General features: G+C 42.5%; 1 protein-coding gene across 2 annotated transcripts in view; it reads left to right on the top strand.

The window, feature by feature from the left end:
- Window positions 1-19481, top strand: part of ARHGEF4 (Rho guanine nucleotide exchange factor 4) — a gene marked incomplete at both ends in the record, with an annotated part of 252432 nt that overhangs the window by 218241 nt on the left and 14710 nt on the right. For both annotated transcript variants that reach the window (XM_082657992.1, XM_082657993.1), the window contains one exon: window positions 15128-15267. In XM_082657992.1, the coding sequence (XP_082514118.1) occupies window positions 15128-15267 (140 nt within the window). The remainder of the gene's footprint in view (window positions 1-15127; window positions 15268-19481) is intronic.

Below are 19481 nucleotides of genomic sequence, written 5' to 3'. Positions count from 1 at the left end.
CCCCTTTCCCTTTTGGTAACATAAGTTTGTTTTCTATGTCTGTGAGTCTGTTTCTGTTTTGTAAATAAGTTCATTTGTATCACTTATATTGGGTGCATATGTGTTGAGTGTAATATCCTTTTCATGTGTTGATTCTTTTGTCATTATATAGTGTCCTTCTTTATCTTTCTTTATGGTCTTCATTTTAAAGTCTATTTTGTCTGATATGAGTATGGCTACTGCCACTTTCTTATCATTTCCATTAGCATGAAATATCTTTTTCCATTCCCTCACTTTGAATCTATGTGTGTCCTTCACCCTAAAGTGGGTTTCTTATAGGCAGCATATTGTAGGTTCTTATTTTATTATCCAGTTTGCCACTCTATGTCTTTTGATCAGACGGAACATTTGGTCCATTGACACTTAAGGTAATTATTGATAAGTATGATTTTATTGAGATTTTAAACCTTGTTTTCCAGTTGATTTTGTGTTTCTTCTTTGTTCCTTTCTTTGTTTTTCCTTTTGTGGTTTGATAGTTTTCTATTGTAGTATGTTTGAGTTTGAGCAACTGAAAGAGCACTGTTGTGGACTGTTGAGATACGGATGCCTGTGAGCCAAGCAGGTGTGGGTGGATGGGCAGTTCTGCTTAGGTCATATGAACGTTGAGATGCCTGTCAGGCCTCTAGGCAGAAGAGCAAGCAGGTGGTTGGAACTGTGAGCCAGGAGTTGAAGAGAAATCTCCAAGCTGGAGAATTTAAGTGAGTTTTCAGCACCAGGACCAAAGCCACCTGAGGCAAGGCCCAGCCACCTGGGGCAGGGCAGGTGCCGCTTTGTGTCATCTGTCACTGCCTAACCGAGCAGGATGCCAGCTCCAGAGCACACCTTCAACCACTTAAGGCAAGCCATTACAATGACTGCAGCACCAAAATGTCCAAATACCCAAATCTGAACCCAGAGGGGTTGTGGCCAACCGCAGATAGCTCACACTGACAGTTACACAGCCATAGGCTTCAGAGCACAGAGTGGGGAATGCCTTCTGTTACGAAATCACATATTCATACAGCATGAATCAAGACATATTGCAAGAACATTCTGCAGTTGATTCTATGGACAGAACAGTAGAAATGAAGTCTACCAATGTTTCATTTACATGTAGAATATGAGAGGCTTATATACATGCTACATCTTCAAGATCCAGGAAAACTATTCCGACTCAAAAAACCATAAACACTGTGAAAGGAATTACCTCAGCAATTACTTGGGACTTATGACAAATACAGTATCTTCAAATATTAAATGCTAAAATTGAAGAATTTTTGCTCCTCTGAAAGAAGGAGCATAAGACACTCACAGCAGCATTTATGGAGAAATGATCACGAAGTTTAGTGTAAACCACAAATTCCCTCAGGCCTCTCCAGTCTCGCAATATATTTATCTATATTTGTTATTTAAAAGGTGCCAGGGACTTCTTTGGTGGTCCAGTGGTTAAGAATCTGCCTTCCAATGCAGGGGACACAGGTATGACCCCTGATTGGGGAACTAAGATCCCACATGCCACAGGGCAACAAGCCTGCACACCGCAACTACTGAGCCCACACGTTCTGGAGACTGTGCGCCACAACTAGAGAGCTCACACGCCACAGCTACTGAGCCCGTGCACTCTAGAGCCTGCGTGCCACAACTAGAGAGCCCACGCACCACAACTACTGAGCCTATGTGCTCTGGAGCCCTCATGCCACAACTAAAGAGAAGCCCCTGTGCCACAATGAAAGATCCCATGTGCTGCAACTAAGACCCAACACAGCCAAATAAATAAATAAAATTTTTAAAAAAGGTGTGACTACATATTAGGCAGGATTTTTTTAGGCAGGATTTTTTAAATAACAGGCTAAGGAAAGGCTGCATGAACACTGGATATAAGCTGGAGAGAAGTTCAGATCTTCCAAGCAGAAAGGTCAAGAAGAATGAGGTTAGTTGTAAAGACCAGCTAACATTTAGGGTTCCACTGTAACAACATTTGAAAAGTTACTTAACTTGAAACTGGTGTTGGCAAGCTCAACCTGCCTAAAATAAACATTAAAGCTTCACATGCTTACCTCATTTAAGGACAACCTCACAATAAGGCAAAGACAATTTTATTTTTAATTTTATTTTATTGTGGTTAAGAACATTTAACATGAGATATACCCTCTTAACAAAACTTTAAGTGTATATTACATTATTTTTGACTATAGATACAATGCTGTACACAGATCTCTAGAGTTTACTCATCTTGCTTAACTGGAACTTTATGCCCATTTTTTAGTAACTCCCATTTGCCCCTCCTCCTGGTCACTGGCAACTACATTCCACTCTTTGATTCTATGAGTTGATTTTAGATACCTCTTATGAGTGGAATTATGCAGTATTTGTCTTTCTGTAAGTGACTTATTTCACTTAGCATAATGACCTCAAGTCGCACCCATGCTGTTACATATTGCAAAATTTCATTCTTTTTTAAGATTGAATAGTATTTCATTGTATGTATATACCACATTTTCTTTATTCATTCATCTGCTGCTGGACATTTGTTTCCACATCTTGGTTATTGTGAACAGTGCTGTTATGAACATGGGAATGCTAATACCTTTTTGAGATCCTGATTTCAATTCTTTTGGATAAATATTCAGAAGTGGGACTGCCAGATCATAGGGTAGTTCTACTTTCAATTTTTTGAGGACTCTCCATCCTGTTTTCCATAGCAGCTACAGCATTTTGCATTCCCACCAAGAGTGTGCAAGAGTTTCAATTTCTCCACATCCTCTCCTCTCATCCTCTTTTGCGTTTGTTTGTTTTTTTGTTTTATTATAGCCATCCTGACAGGTGTGAGGTACTATCTCATTGTGGTTTTGATTGCATTTCCCTGATGATTAGAGACTTTGAGCATTTTTTTCATATACCTGTTGGCCATTTGTACATCTTTTTTTGAAAAATACCTATTTAAGTCCTTAGCCAATTTTTTAATTGAGTTATTAGGGTTTTGGGCATTGAGTTGTAGGAGTTCCTTATATATTTTGGAGATTAACCCCTTATCAGATATGTGGTCTGCAAATATTTTCTCCCATTCTATAGATTACCTTTTCACCCTGTTGATTGTTTCTTTTCTGTGCAAAAGCTTTTTAGTTTGATGTAGTCCCACGTGTTTATTTTTGGTTTTGTTGCCTGTTCTTTTGGTGTCATATCCATGAAATCATTGCCAAGACAAATATCATGAAGCTTTTCCCCTATGTTTTCTTCTAGGAGTTTTAAAGTTTCAGGTCTTACATTTAAGACATTTTGAGTTGATTTTTGTTTTAAGGTATAAGATAAATGTCCAATTTCATTCTTCGTTTTTATGTGGATATCTAGTTTTCCCAATACCATTTATTGAGGAGACTGTCTTTCCCCCATTGCATATTCTTGACTGCTTTGTTGTAAGTTAACTGATCATATACGTGTGGGTTTATTTCTGGGTTCTCTATTCTGTTCCATTGGTCTATATGTCTGTCTTTATGCCAGTACTGTATTGTTTGAATAACTTCATAATATATTTAAATCAGGATGTCTGTCCTTTCTCAGGACTGATTTGGCTATTTGTGGTCTTTTGTGCTTCCATATGAATTGCAGAGTTTTTTTTTATTTCTGTAAAACAAAATGCCTTATGGATTTTGATAGAGATTGCATTGAATCTGTGGATCACTTTGGGTAGGATGGATATTTCAATAATATTAAATCTTCCAATCCATGAACACAAGATATCTTTCCATTTGTGTCTTCTTTTATTTCTCTCTTCAATATTTTGCAGTTTTCTGTAGGTAAGTTTTTACCTCCTTAGTTAAGCTTATTCCTAAGTATTTTATTCTTTTTTGGTGCTATTGTAAATGTGATTGCTTTCCTAATTTCCTTTTCAGAAAGTCTTTGTTAGAGTATCGAAACACAACTGATTTTTGTACATTGATTTCATATCCTGAAATTTTACCGAATTCATTTATTACTTCTAACAGTTTTTTTATGGAATATTCAGAGTTTTCTGTATATGAGATCATGTCATTTGCAAACAGGGACAATTTTACTTCCTTCCCAATTTGGACATCTTTTATTCCCCTTATTGCTTTGGTTGGGATTTCCAGTACTGTGCTCAATAGAAGTAGTGGGAGTGGGCATCCTTGTCTTGTTCCTGATCTTAGAGGAAAAGCTTTCAGTTTTTCATCATTGAGTATGATGTTAGCTGTGGAATTTTCATACATGGCCTTTATTATGTTGTGGTACTTTCCTTTTATTACTTGTTTGTTGAGATTTTTTAATCATGAAAAGGATGTTGAATTTTGTCAAAAACTTTTTCTTCATCTATTGAGATGATCAAGTGATTTTCATCCGTTATTCTGTTAATGTGTTATTTCATATTAATTGATTCTCACATGTTGAATCATCTTTGCATCCCAGGGATAAATCCTACTTGGTCATGGTGTATGATCCTTTTAATGTGTTGTATTTTGTTGAGGATTTTTGCATCAATGTTCATCAGGGATATTGGTCTGTAGTTTTCTTATCAGAAAAAGTTGTCTTTGTCTGGTTTTGGTATCAGGAGAGTTATGGACTCATAAAGTGAGATTGGAAGTGTTCCTTCTTCAGTTTTTTGGAAGAGTTTGAGAAGGGTTGGCATTAATTCTTTAAATGTTTGGGCAGAGGCATCTTTTAGATACATAAGATTGTCCTGTTGCATTTAACTTAAGCAGCTTACACACTAAAAGTAGGAAACTGTATCATTTTAAAAAAAGCTTTTAAAAGCTTAATTTGTTAAAAATAACTGCTCAGCTAAATCTACCATGAAAAATCATGATGTTTAATTTTTTGCAGTGAAAATTATTATAAAGTAATGCATGATATGATTTTATTGCCTTGCACAGTACTGAGGTGAAAATGAATTTTTTCATTAAAGTATTATGTGACATAATTTCATTATATTATATTGTATTGATTTACCAAAACTTGTAATTTGGTAAAAACATTGCCTTCTTTGGTTTTGTATTACAAAAGTCTATGATCTAGAATATTACATTGTGGGCCCATTATGTTAAATTAAAAAATCAAAGTTATTACCTAAATTTTCCACTTCACATTTGTCTAACATAAAAGAGCCATGTATCAAAAATCATGTTTCACTTACTGCTAAGCATGACATGACATATTTTTAATGTAATTGCTTTCTGAAGTATTGATAATTATAACCAGAAAGCATCTTTTATACATGAAGGCCTACTTGACTGATTTCCCTGGAACTTAATTCTTTGTTTCTTTTTTTTTTCTTTTTCCTATTTTTTGGCCACGCCGCGCAGCATGTGGAATCTTAGTTCCCTGACCAGGGATCGAACCCATGCCCCCTGCAGTGGAAGCACGGTGTTTTAACTACTGGACCACCAGGGAGGTCCCTAATTCTTTGAATAATAGGGAACCATGGCAGCAAACAGCCACATGGAGCACATGTTTCCCCGTGGCCTTCTCTCTCATGGGAGAGAAGGCCACGGGGAAACAAGCAGCTGTGTGCTCACGGAGGCCGGACAGTTCGGAGGCCCTAGAGAGGTGCAGGGAAGAGTGTGGCATCTGGGCAAGTTTTAATCCTGCCTCTGCTGCTGGCTGCCTGTGAGACCTTAACAAGTGTCTTAACCTCTGTGAGCCCCAAGTCTTTATCTGTGTAATGTGTCTAATAATACCTATTTCACAAGTAGGCTTGAATCTGATATGTTAGTAGGCGGTACACTGTAAATTCCCAGTAAAGGTTATTTTACTCTCAGCAGTAAGAGAACAGGGAGGCTGGGGAGGACGAAAGAAGGTCAGAGTCTTTCCTGTGAGAAAACCCTGAGTAAGCCTTGAGGTGCAGAGAGGATTCAGATTTGGTGCTATAGATGTCTATAGAAGTTTTATTTGCTGAATGGAAAAGCATTCAGAAGCACGCAAAAGCAAGGCTTCGTGGGACCTAAATCAAAAATCTTGAGCTGAGGAGATCACTAAATGTGATATGGGATCCTGGAACAGAAAGGATATTAAGGAAAAACTGAGAAAAGTATGGACTTTAATTAATAATAATAATGTATCAATATTGGTCCATTAATTCTGAGTAATGTATCCTGTCAATGTAAGATCTTAATAAGATAAACTGGTGTGGGGTGTATGGGAATTCTTTGTACTGTCTGCCCAATTATTCTATAAATCTAAAACAGTTCTAAAAAGTAAAGTCTAGGGAATTCCCTGGAGGTCCAGTGGTTAGGACTCCGTGCTTCCACTGCAGGGGGCCCAGGTTCGATCCCTGGTTGGGGAACTAAGATCCCGAGTGCCTCTGGGCCAAAAAAAAAAAAAAGTGAAAAAAGTAAAGTCTATTAAAACAACAACAACAGTAACAAACTTTTTTTGTTTAACCTGAAAGCTGGACAGGATTTAGAGTGGAAGGCAGACGACAACAGCTGAGCAGAGGCAGCAGAGCAGACAAGGGCACATGAGGAGAGAGCAGTCGCGTGGGGAGGACAGCCTGGCATGGGGGGCCCTGGGGGCCCACTCCCTCTCCACCCTGGGCCAGCGCTGCTGCTCCCAGACCAGAATGTCAGCGCAGTGCGAGAAGCGGCTCTTGTGTCTGGTCCAGCTGGGAGGCGGGGCCTGAGCTGCCTGCTCCCCCAGCAGCAAACACAGACTGTACCACCCTCGTCTGACTCACCATCAGCAGGAACCCTTCATACAGGAGAGAAGAGAATTTAAACAGACTCAGTCTGGTGAAAACAGCCCAGAGATCTGGGTGATTTGGGGAAAGGAACTTTAGCTCTCTGGGCCCCAGCTTCCCCACCTACAGAATGGGGCACATAGTTTAGCCTTCTTTGTTCGTGTCATTAGGATGTGGTGAGAAGCCCGTGAGGCTGAGGCCTGAGCATTTACTCTGGTGACTCAGCACAGGGCTGCCTAGGGCAACACTCCCTGCACCAACTGTCCTTCCTAGGAAGGGCCGTCAGACCTCACCCCTGCTGTCCCTTCCCCCTTGTCTATTCCTGGATCTCTGGGACTCTTCCGTGTCCTTGAACAACATCCCACTTGCGTCTGGGGCCTGATGCTGTCTCCATTGCCTCGAACACTCTTCACCCTTCCGCAGTACTCCCCTCCCCCCCAGGTCACCCCCAGCTCAGGGTGGCCAAGACCTCACACCCTTGGGCAGGGGCTCCTGTGCTCGCCGCTTCATCACTGTTTACCCCTATTCCTGCTGGACTCTGATCTCCACGGGAGCAGGGGGGTGTCTGTCTTATTCACACTGTGTCCTCAGAACCCCGTGTGTGTCTAGTGGCACAAACACAATAGGCACTGAACACTTTTCAGTGAATTCAGAAAGGAACAAACAAGTGCACACATGTGATAAATGGAAGCCCCTGGCCAGTGGGTGCTGGGGGAGCAGCCAGAGCTGCCGACACCTCCCCAGACACCCCAACGTTCTGGCATTCCTGTTTCAACTCGAGACTGTATGCCAGGCTCTTTAGAGTTTCCTAAAGGGGCCTGCGGCCGCCCCAAAAGACCGTCTGCCCTGACTGTGCTGGAGCAGAATCTCCTGGGAGTTAGCAAACCACTTTGTTAAGGGCTCTTGACTGAGAACAGTGGGTCTCAGGCTTTGAGCTCTGCACCAGGTCACCTGAAGTCACACAGCCTGCTGGGCCCACCCCGGAGTTTCTGATTCAGCAGGTCTGGGGAGGGGCAAGAAACTGCGTCTCTGACAAGTTCCCAAGGGATACTGCTGGTCTAGGGACCCACTTTGAGAACCACTCTTCTCCAGGGCTCTAGGGCAGCACAGAGTAGACTCCCCTGTGGCATTCTCTCCTCACTGGAAGAACCACTGCTTTTCCTTTTAAGTGGAGACAGAAGATTGGGTGCTGTTCATCAGAGGTAAAGGGGCCCTTGCCAATCTTTTGTCTAGAATCCAGAATTCTTAGCTGTGTTGCTGTCTAAAAGTTCTAAATTATTAGAATCTCATAATGGATCAGACAGCTGGCTTGTCTTCCTACATAAAAATTAAATATCCAAAATCAAGACTGATTTTGTGTTGACCCGGCCATGTCATTTATTCGCCCGAAGATGCTTGCGGAGCACAGGACCACACCCTTCAATGCTTTCATGTACGTTAACGGCATGTGAACCTTCCAAGGGCCTTGCTTATATGAAAGGAGTTTGAGCGCATCTCAGAGGACAGATGACTAGCTCTGCCCCCTGGCCGTTTGCAGACCAGCATTGGGCCTGGGTGTCCTGACTGCAGTCCTGGGGTGGTCCTCCCACTGCCACCTCCACTCACTCTCCTGTGAATGGTCTCCTACTTCCTTCATTTACGCAAACACCTCCTCTGTCCCAGACCCTGTGCTGGAAGCTAGATATTAGATGATGATAAAAATATTGGCAGACTCATGTTGAAACTTGCTTTCCTTTCCTCCCAGGCTGCAGGTTTGCTAGATAAGCAACCATTTTGTGAGCTGCTGAGACCTCAACTGGGACTGGCTAAGAGAGAGCCAAGAAAAGTAGTAACTCTTACAAAGAATCTGTTTTATTCCCTCAAAGAGATGATTGATTTTTAAATCCTCCTAGAAGAAAGTGTGGGAGAGAGACAGACTCTGTATCTCTTAAGACATATACTATATATTATTTACAGATTAAATTATAGGATGTCTGGGATTTGCTTTAAAATAATGCAGCACTGAAAGAAATCAAGGATCTAAGTATGGAGAGATATTCCACAGATTGGAGGACGCAACAGAGTAAAGATGTCAGTTACCTCCAAATCAATACGTGGGTTTGACACAATTTCTACCAAAATCCCAGCAAGGTTTTTTTATAACTATAGACAAGATTATTCTAATGTTTATAGAGAAAGGCAAAGGAACAAGAATAGCTAAAATAGTTCTAAAAAAGAGAAATAAAGAGGAACCACTCCACCAAATTTCAAGAATTATTATACAACTATAGAAAACAAGATTGTGTGATATTGGAGAAGAACAAACAAGTAAATTAATGGATCAAAATAGAGAATCCAGAAATAGTGCCAAACAAGTATAACCGAACAATTTTTAAAACAGCTTTTTTGAGATATAAACCACATACCATACAACTCACCCATGTAAAGTACAAAATGCAAATTGTTTTGTATGTTATTAATTTTAAAAATTGTGATAAAATGTGTTTTAAATTTTGCCATTTTATATGTATAATTCAGTGGCATTATTTTCACAAGGTATGCAACCATCACCACTATATATGGCCACATTTTTTCATCACTCCCTGTTCCATTAAGCAATAACTCCCTGTTCCCCTCTCCCTACAGCCCCTGGTAACCACTAATCTATTTTCTGTCCCTAAGAATTTGCCTGTTCTAGGTACCTTATGTAAATGGGATCATACAATATGTGTCCTTCAGTGTCTGCCTCATTTCACTTAGCATAGTATTTTCAAGGTTCATCCATGTTGTAGTGTGTATCAGAACATTATTCCTTTTTATGACTGAATAATATTTCATTGCATGTAAATACCATATTTTGTTTTTCCATTTATCTGTTTGATGGACATTTGGGTTATTTCCACCTTTTGGCTATTATGAGTAATGCTGCCATGAACATTGGTGTACTAATATCTGTTTGAGTCCCTGATTTCAATTCTTTTGGGTACATACCTAGAAGTGTAATTGCTAGATCATATGGTAATTCTATGTTTTGCTTTTTGAGGACCTGCCAAACTCTTTTCCACAGCAGCTGCCTTGTATATCTTTTCTGAAGAAATGTCTACCCAAGACATTTGCCCGTTTTTTTGAGTTTGTTGTAGTTGCTGTTGTTCTTGAATTGTAGGAGATCTTTATATATTTCTAGATATTAGTCCCTTATCGGATATATGATTTGCAAATATTTTCTCCCATTCAGTGGGCTGCCTTCTCATTTCCTTGAAAGTATCCTATGATGCACAAAACTTTAAGATTTTGACGTAGTCCAGTTTACCTATTTTTTTTCTTTTGTTGCCTGTGCTTTTGGTGTCATATACAAGAAATAATTTCCACATCCAATGTCATAAAACGTTTCCCCTGTTTTCTTCAAAGAGCCTTACAGTTTTAGCTCTTATGTTTAGGTCTTTGATCCATTCTGAGTTAATTTTTGTATACGGCATTAGGTAAGGACCTAACTTCATTATTTCGCATGTGGATATTCAGTTTCCCAACACTATTTATTGAAAAGACTGTCTTTTCCCCCACTGACTATCTTGGCACCTTTGTCAAAAATCAACTGACCATTTATGTGAGGGTTTATTTCTGGGGTCTCTATTTTATTCTATTAGACCAATAGAATATATGTCTATCCTTGTGCCAGTATCACACTGTTTTGATAACTGTGGCTTTGTAGCAAGTTTTGAAGTCAGGTAATGTGAGCCCTCCTGCTTAGTCTTTTCATGATAATTTTGAATATTCAGGGTTCCTTGAGACTCCATATGAATTTTAGAATAAGTTTTTCTATTTCTGTAAAAATGCCATTGGGATTTTGATAGGGATTGCATTGAATCTGTAGATTGCTTTGAGTATTATTGTCATCTCAACAATCTTAAATATATTAACGCATGAACATGGGATGTCTTTCCATTTATTTAGGTTTTCTTTTTATATCTTTCAGCAATGTTGGAATTTTCAGTGTACAAATCTTTTGCCTCCTTGGTTAAAGTTATTCCTAAGTATTTTATTATTTTCAATGCTACTGTAATGGAATATAAAATATTTCTGTTTTCAAATTGTTCATTGCAAGTATATAGAAATAAAACTGATTTTTTTGTGTTGATTTATTTCCCCCAACTTTGCTGGATTTATTTATAAACTCTGACAATCTATTGTGGATCTTCAGAGTTTTCTACATATAAGATTGTGTCATCTACAAACAGAAATAATTTTACTTTTTCCTTTCCAAGTTGGATGACTTATTTATTTTTCTTGCCTAATTGGCCAGAACTTCCAATACTGTGTTGAATAGAAGCGGTGAAAGCAGGCATCCTTGTCTTTTCCCTAATCTCAAGGAAAAAGCTTTCAGTTTCTCATCATTAAGTATGATGTTAGCTGTGAGTTTTTCATATATGGCCTTTATCATATTGGGGACATTCCCTTCTATTCCTAGTCTGTGTGTTTTTATCATGAAATAGTGTTGAATTTTGTCAGTGCTCTCTCTGCATCAACTGAGATGATCATGTAGGGTTTTTTCCCTTCGTTCTATTACTGTTGTATATTACATTGAATGATTTTCATATGTTGAACCATTCTTGTATTTCAGAAATAAATCCTAATCAGTCAAGATATATAATCCTTTTAATATGCTGTTGAATTCACTTTACTAGTAGTTTACTGGTATACTAATCCTCTGTTTAGAATTTTTGCATGTATATTTATGAAAGATATTTGTCTTCAGTTTTCTTTTTTTAATAGTGTTTTGTCTGGCTTTAATGAGTTAGGAAGTATTTCTTCCCCTTCAGTATTTTGGAAGGTGTGAGAAAGATTAATGTTAATTGTTATTTAAATGTTTGGTAGAATTCCCTAGTGAAGCCATCAAATCTTGGGCTTTTCTCTGTTGGGAAGTTTGTGATTCAATTTCCCTGGTAATTATAGGTCTATTCAGATTTTCTATTTCTTCTTGAGTCAGTTTTAGTACATGTGTTTTTCTAAGAATTTACTCATATAGTTTATCTAATTTGTTGGTGTATAACAGTTCAGTTGTTAGTATTTTTTTATAATTCTTTTTATTTCTGTAAAATTGATAGTAATGTCCCCACTTGGCTAACTGATACTTGACAAAAGTACAGAAGCAATTCAGTAGAGGAAAGTTTTTTTTTTAGAAATAGTGCTGGAACAACTGGACATCCATAGGCAATAAAAATGAACCTTGACCTAAATCTCACATTTTATACAAAAAAACTCAAAATGAATCATAGGTTTAAGTGTAAAAGGTTTTAGAGGAAAAAACATAAATGAAAATCTTTTGGAACTAAGATTTGGTGAAGAGTTCTTAGATGTGACTCCAAAAGCATCACCCATAAAAGGAAAATTTGATAAATTGAACTTCATCAAAATTTAAAATTTTGCTCTGTGAAATCCTTGTTAAGAGGATGAAAAGATAAGCAACAGACTGACAGACAATACATGCAAACCACATATCTGACAGAGGACTCACATCTAGAATATACACAGAACTTTCACCACGTATCTGACAGAGGACTCACATCTAGAATATACACAGAACTTTCACCACGTATCTGACAGAGGACTCATATCTAGAATATATACGGAACTTTCAAATCTCAACATCAAAACAATGAACAATAGAAATAGAAAATTGGCAAAAAACATGAAGACATACCTCACCAGAGAAGATATATGAATGGCAAATAGGCACATGAAAAGATGTTCCACAGCACCTGCCTTTTGGGAAATGCAAATTAAGACCAAGATGCAATATTATTATACACCTATCAGAATGTCTAAAGTATAAAATAGCGACAATACCAGATGCTGGTAAGGATGCTGAGAAACTGAATCTTTCATACATTGTGGTGCGAATGTGAAATGGCACATCCACTCTGGAAAACAGTTTGGCAGTTCCTTAAAAAACTAAACATTCAACTGTCATATGACTCAGCAGTTGCACTCCTGGGCAATCACATTTATCCCAGAGAAATGAAAACTTATGTCCACCCAAAAAACTGTACATAAAAGTTCCTCGTAGCTTTATTTGTAACAGCCTAAAATTGGAAACCACCCGGATGTCCTTCAATGGGTGAATGTTTAAAAAAATGTGCACATTTATTACATGGAATACTACTAAGCAATAAAAAGGAATGAAGTAAAAATACAAGCAACCACTTGGATGGATCTCAAGGGCATTTGCCTGAGTGAAAAAAGTCAACCTCAAAAGCTTACATACTGATTGCCGTGGAGGTTACACAAATCTACACAGGTGATAAAATGACATAGAACCATTTACATGTCTTGTACCAAGGGCAGTTTTCTGGAGTCATATGAAATATAATCATTGGGGAAAACTAGGTGAAGGGGACACAAGACCTCTCTGCAGTAGAGTCAGAACACCCTATACTGTATAGTTATTTCAAAATAAAAAGATTTTTTAATGCCTTAGAGGAAAAGGTATGACAGACAACTTTCAATAGACTGTAATCTGTTTTAGATATGTGCTATGGTTACACTTTTTTAGAAAAGAGTCCTCATCTTGGGACTTCCCTGGTGGCGCAGTGGTTAAAGAATCCGCCTGCCAATGCAGGGGACACGGGTTTGATCCCTGGTCCAGGAAGATCCCACATGCTGCAGAACAACTTATCCTGTGCGCCACAACTACTGAGCCTGCGCTCTAGAGCCCGTGGGCCACAACTGCTGAAGCTCGTGCACCTAGAGCCCGTGCTCCGCAACAAGAGAAGTCACTGCAATGAGAAGACCACGCACTGCAATGAAGAGTAGCCCCTGCTCGCTGCAACTAGAGAAAGCCCGCGCGCAGCAACGAAGACCCAAGCAACGCAGCCAAAAATAAAATTTAAAAAAAATTTTTTTAAAGAGACAAGACATGCCACAAACAGGGAGATTACACTTGTGGCACAGATGGGTATCCAGAATAGAGGGGGAAAGTGTATGTATATAAACTATACATACATAGAAATATATTTTTACATTAATGATTATATTAAAAATAAACACTCAATAGACACTTCACATTAAAGGAAATACAGATAATCCATAAACATAGAAGATAAGATGTTCAACACATTAGTAAGCAGGAGTTTTAAATTAAAACTACACTAAGATCCCATTTCATACCTATCGGCCTGTCAAAAATGAAACTGACAATGGCCATCCCAAGAGTTGGGAGGATGTAGAGTTGGAAACATTCCTACACACTGTCTGACGTCTAAGTTGATAGGATAGCTTAGGGGACAGTTTGGCATACCCAGGACCCAGGGATGCCATACCTAGGTGTCTATACCCAGCAGCATGAATTCACTCCACGGGTAATGGTTTCATCCAAGAGGGCGAAAATCTTAGCTATTACAATGGTTTGTGATCCTCCAAAGAGCAACAGGACTTTAAAATATATAGTATATTCGTGGTATTAAAATTTCATTGGGGTCAATAGGAAAACAATGTATAAAAGGCTCTTTGGGCGGGGGTAATAATGAAAAAGAGGTTGGGAAACTCTGGGAGAAAGTCTGCGATCCATGCCCAGGCGGTACGTGGATGTGTTTGCAGCACCATCATTTGTACCAGCAACAGCATGGGAAACACCCGATGTTCTGCAGCAGTGCAGTGCCCCTGCAAAGCTGCAAATACTCACAAAATGCAAGACTGTGCGTCAGGGAGACTGAATCATCACAACTACATGAGCTGTTGAGTAAAAAAGCCAGTCAGAGAAGAAAAGTTACTGGATGGTTCTGTTTATATGAGGTCAAACCATGCAAAACTCAACAGAAATAAATGCTAAAACAAAGACAGCCTGTATAATTTATAGAAAGCTTGAAATATTGGATATCGCTAAAGGAAAGAGAGGGGAATGGGATTGGAGTAGGATATACAGGAGGTTGAATTCTAAGATTCTGGAATTTTCTAAAACATGATGATAAGTGCCACAGGTGTTCATTTTATTAATTTTCAAACAATATTTGCATGTATATACTGTATATTTCTTTGGAGATATATACATATATGTTTAATAAGAAGTTGTTAGCATTTTTAAGGGCCTTATGCCATGTATGAGGTATGGTAAAGTATACTATGTATACCTGACACACTGGTAAGTGGTTTTGAATTGAAATCAACGGGAGGGGACTCGAGTGTCATGCCACGGCACATAGTTGTGTGTCCTTGTTTACTGAGCTGGTGGGGACCGAATGGTAGGTGATTTACAGTGATGTGTGAAAGTCGACCAGTGCACTTTTTCAACCAGACTGTGTTTTTGCAACAAGAATGGTGTGAGAACCTGGCTCCCAGACCCTCTCCCTCCTCTTACAGAACGAGCGTTTATCCCGGAAAGGCTCGTCTCCTTCTCCGCATGTCCCCTCCCTTGCTGCCCTTTAGCAGTTGCTCTCTCTCTCCTTCCAGCCCTCCCTGATGGAGCTCTGGACACGGCGCTCCGTGCGGATGAGGCAGGCAGTGAGGAGGACCTGTACGAGGACGTGCACAGCTCCAGCCACCACTACAGCCACCCTGGAGGGGGCGGCGAGCAGCTGGCCATCAACGAGGTAGGGTCAGGGCTGCATGGGTGAAGGGATGGGGCTGGAACGCACGACCTGGCCATCGGGGCGACTTCAGCACGTTCATGCAGGCCTGGATGTCCACAGTCTGTGTTCCAAGCAGATGACAGTGGCACCGGCGTGCACTCCACACAGGTTCAGCCTGTGGCTCTCACTTTAGAATGTGGTGTCCATGAGCAGAGCTTGTCAAATCCAGGACCCTCCCCTCAGCCCTCAAGGGGCCTAGAAGGAAACCAAAATAGCAGGTGTGGTACCCAGGACCTGTGATGTAACTCCTGTAACACTGTCCTGGATGGAAGAAGCTCTGCTTGGCAGGAAGGAGGCCAGGGCTTAGCCCCTGACCTCTCAACTAGTTGCCTGGGCAGGACCTGGGCAAGGCATGTGATTTCTTCCCTATTGACTCCAAGAGCTTAAAGAGTATTGCTGTTGCTATGACAACTGTGTAGTATATGTTACCACTTTTTACTGTTCCTACCTAAGCAGAAGAAATCAGTACGAAACTTTATGTAGGCAAAACTGGTCCCCATGCCAAGTCCTCCTTTTGTATTCTCCAAGGAAGGAGAAATTTCGAGACCTGGACACTCCTCTGTTTTTCTCACTCATACTTCTATTTTCTCCCCATCTTCTTTTTCACTTAATTTGGAGAAGGCTGTTGAACATAATGTGGTAGGTAACTGGCACAAGCACATGTCCATAACAGCACCACATTCTCCTCTTGGCCATGATATAAATGTATTTCTGCTTCACTAAAATGAATCAGACCACCCACGATCTTGCAGAAGATTTTCCCCTCACGAGGAGATCAGTGTACAAACAGTTAGCTTCTGACATTTCTGGAGCCCTTCGGGAGTGTGGTGTCCTCACTACCTACCTGACAGTCACCAGTGCACCAGCGCTTCCCACAGGCCCGGCTCTGAATGATGATTTAAAGTAGCCATTAAATAATGATTTCATCAAAATCCATGATGCATAAGGAATAAGCATCCAAATAAGTTGGTTTTTCCAATATATGAAGCCTTTCTTTAAGTGCTTCTCATAAACTATTTTGAATGGAAGGGGCTCCAAAATGATGTCATCTTAGTAGAATTCACAGAGAATAGTTTGCTTTTTCTTGAAGATTCAGCCGCCTTCAGTCTTGGGGCCCAGCCACGGTGGGAGGCCATGTGGGGCAGGGGGAGAGTCTCTCACACCTGGATGAGAGCTCCTCCCTGCCAGCGACCAGGTGTGGAGATCTGAGCAGGTAGTCCTCTGAGTGCTGAGCTGTAAAATAGGATGACCGTACGGTTACAGGAGGACGGACAAACGTAAGTAACGTGGCATGCAGTGGGCTCTCAACCTCCAATGACGCAGATGGTAATGAGGAAGGAATAGGAACATAAAGCTTTCCGTGTGGGGTTATCTGATTGGCCATCAGTGCTGCGTCGTTAGAGCTCTCGTGTCTACTTTTTATAGCTGTTCATCTCCTACCTAGTGGTGGAATCTGGTCCGTCACATCATGCTGCTGGTGGGGAGGTGCCTTTTTGGCCCTTAAAAATTTGTCCATTCTAAGGTCTTTGGATGACGAAAGCCAAGAGCCAGGAGTGCTCTAGAAGAACAAGTAGGCTCTGGCCAAGGGCAATGAAGGCAATTGAGACCATGAATTGTATAGGACCTATTTTAGCTGCTTAGAGAATTTGTTTCCTGTTTGGTTCAAAGGTCCTGCGTGGTATTTGAGGTTACTGAGTGGACAGCGTGGTGGTGTTGTACCTGTGTTTAGAGCCCTCAGCGCTCCCAGGGTGCTGGTCTTCCCTGGACCCTGGGCGAGCGCCCAGGGTGGGGTGAGGATGCAGCATGCCACGGAGGAGGACGGCCGGGCCAGGCGGCAGAGCCCCTCCAGTGATGCAAGGCTGACATGGGGCAGGGGCTGGGCTGCTGGCTAGTGGAGGACCTGCTGCAGGTCATTCCCGTCTCGGGCCTCTGTTTCCTCTGTGTGGGGTGAATAAGGCCCCTGGGCCCCACTGGCATGTAGGAGAGTCACCGTGCCCAGGTGTACTGGGTAACCGGGAAAGGCTGTATTCGTTACGGTTCCTGGGCAGCATTAAATAGATTCACCTTATCAGGAACTCCAAAGAGACATAAGAGGTGATCCTCCGATGACAGGCTGGTTCCCCCAGCCTTGCGAGATCAGCACGTCCTGCTCTGCATCCCCGGCCCCTCTGGCACGCACAGCTCTTGCGTGTGAGGCAAGAAGGCTTACTGGTGGTCAGTGTGGGTTTCAGGCTTGGAGATAATAGAAGCAACACGTGTCAGAGAGAAGTCCACACTAAATAGCATCTGGCTTGCTCTAAACTCACACGTGCACTTGTATTTTCTAAGAATACGTTGGTGTCATGTTCTAAATTGGGACACTGTCTAGTTCCTGGTGACCTAAGGAGGGATCGCTCTGCAATTTCCTAAGCAGGAGGCAACCGAAACCAGCTGGCCTGAAGAGCAGGCGATGCAGGGGGGGCAGCGAGGCCCTTTTGTGTCCTGGGTACATGAGGAGCGTGTGTGTGTGACCACGTGAAGATCTGAGTGTGAGGTGTGCATGTGTGTGTTGCATGCATGTGACACACATTTACTGAGTGTTTAGTGTGTGTCAGGCAGTGTCTCAGGTCTGGGACAGAGCTGTGCAGAGGACATCGTCCTGCCTTCCGGGAGCTGACCGCCGGGGTGACGGCAGGCACTGCATGTGTGTGTGTGGGCACCTGGCCTCGTCTGCATGTGCCCCAATGGAAGGAGATGTCTTGTTCATCCTGTATCCCTTGCCCCTAACTTGTGCCTCGTGCCTTGTGACTGTCCAGTTCCTGCAGCATGAGTTAACGTCAGGGCCCAGAAGTGTCCCCTCTCCTTTCAGTATTGTCCCCTCCAGATGCCCGTGACCCAGGCCCAGGCCTGGGCCTGTCTGCCCAATTCCTCACCCCCCTCCCACCCTCTCCCTGCCTCCCACAGCTCCGGCCATGCTCTGCTGAGCTGGCGTCACCCCTGAGGTCAGGCCTGAGGACATTCTTAGCCCAGGGATTTTTTTTCTGAAGAGTTGAGGGCTGAAAGTAGGCAGTGTCTTTGGAAGACATTGCTCTTGTTTCTTTTTAACCTCCCCACCCAAAGTTGTGAGATGGGACCGGCCCCCAGCCAGGAGGCCTGGGGTCTCCTGGTGCTCAGCCACCGCCCTGCAGATTGCAGTCTCCCCTCCGGGCCAGGCCAAGCTGTGCTGGAGGACGGCACGCGTGTGGAGCTGGGCTTCCCCTCAGCTCTGCCCACTTGCTGCACGGAGCTGAGGGCCTTCGAATGTCCAGCTCCCCTCCAAACACCTGTGTGTAGACCTGCTCCAGGAGGGCAAGGGGGCGCTGAGGGCAGCTCCTGGATCATCCTGCGGAGAGAAGATGACACCCAGACTAGAGGGCAGACAGACATAAAGCTTGTCCTCCAACCTGGGGCTTCAAGTGTAAAAGGAGCTTTGCCGGGAACTCGGCCAGCACAGCAGGTGGGAAGCCGGACTGGCCCGGCCCCCCAGGCCGTGGGGTCACCAAGGACAGAAGACAGTCTGGCCATCCACCTACTCGCAGCACTTCTTGGTGGAGCATTTAGAGAACACCGCAGGATGCGAGGCTGGCTTGTGACCACCCCTTCCTGGAGGCAGTCTGACCCTCCATCCAGGAGTTTCTGCCTTCCCTGGTGCCTGTGACCCTGGTTATCTGTCCCCACACCTGACTTAGCTCTTGCACCCCCTCCCCGGCCCCAGGGAGGAGCCCAGTACTGGTCAGGGCTCCAGACCCCTCACGCGCACCCTGAGCTGGGTGACAAACGGACGTAGGTCTCTGAGAGATGGGGCAGGAGCAGCTTGAGGCCCATGGTCAGCAGCCCAGAGCAGCCTTCCTCTTCCCTCACCCTCCTGAAGCCATGTCCCGGACACCTAGGTCACCCCCCTCCACGGCAGTCCTGCCCCTCCCAGACCTACACACTCACCCAGCTAGCCTGGCGGGCCAGGCCCTGCTGCCTCTTCTACTCCTCCCTGGCTTGGATCCTTTCAGCCTGAATCTTTCAAGGGCCTACGCCTTTGTTTTCAAGCTTTTTTGGCTTTGTTTTTGGTCATGAAATACACACACAAATACTGTTGCTACTATCTTCCCTGCCGTACACCCAGATCACCGGGATCTGAAGGCTGGGTGCCCCGGGGTGGGGCA

Source organism: Grampus griseus (genome assembly GCF_964374135.1).
Source record: "Grampus griseus genome assembly, chromosome: 7".
Classification (NCBI taxonomy): domain Eukaryota; kingdom Metazoa; phylum Chordata; class Mammalia; order Artiodactyla; family Delphinidae; genus Grampus; species Grampus griseus.
This window is presented reverse-complemented; position numbering and strand designations above follow the sequence as displayed.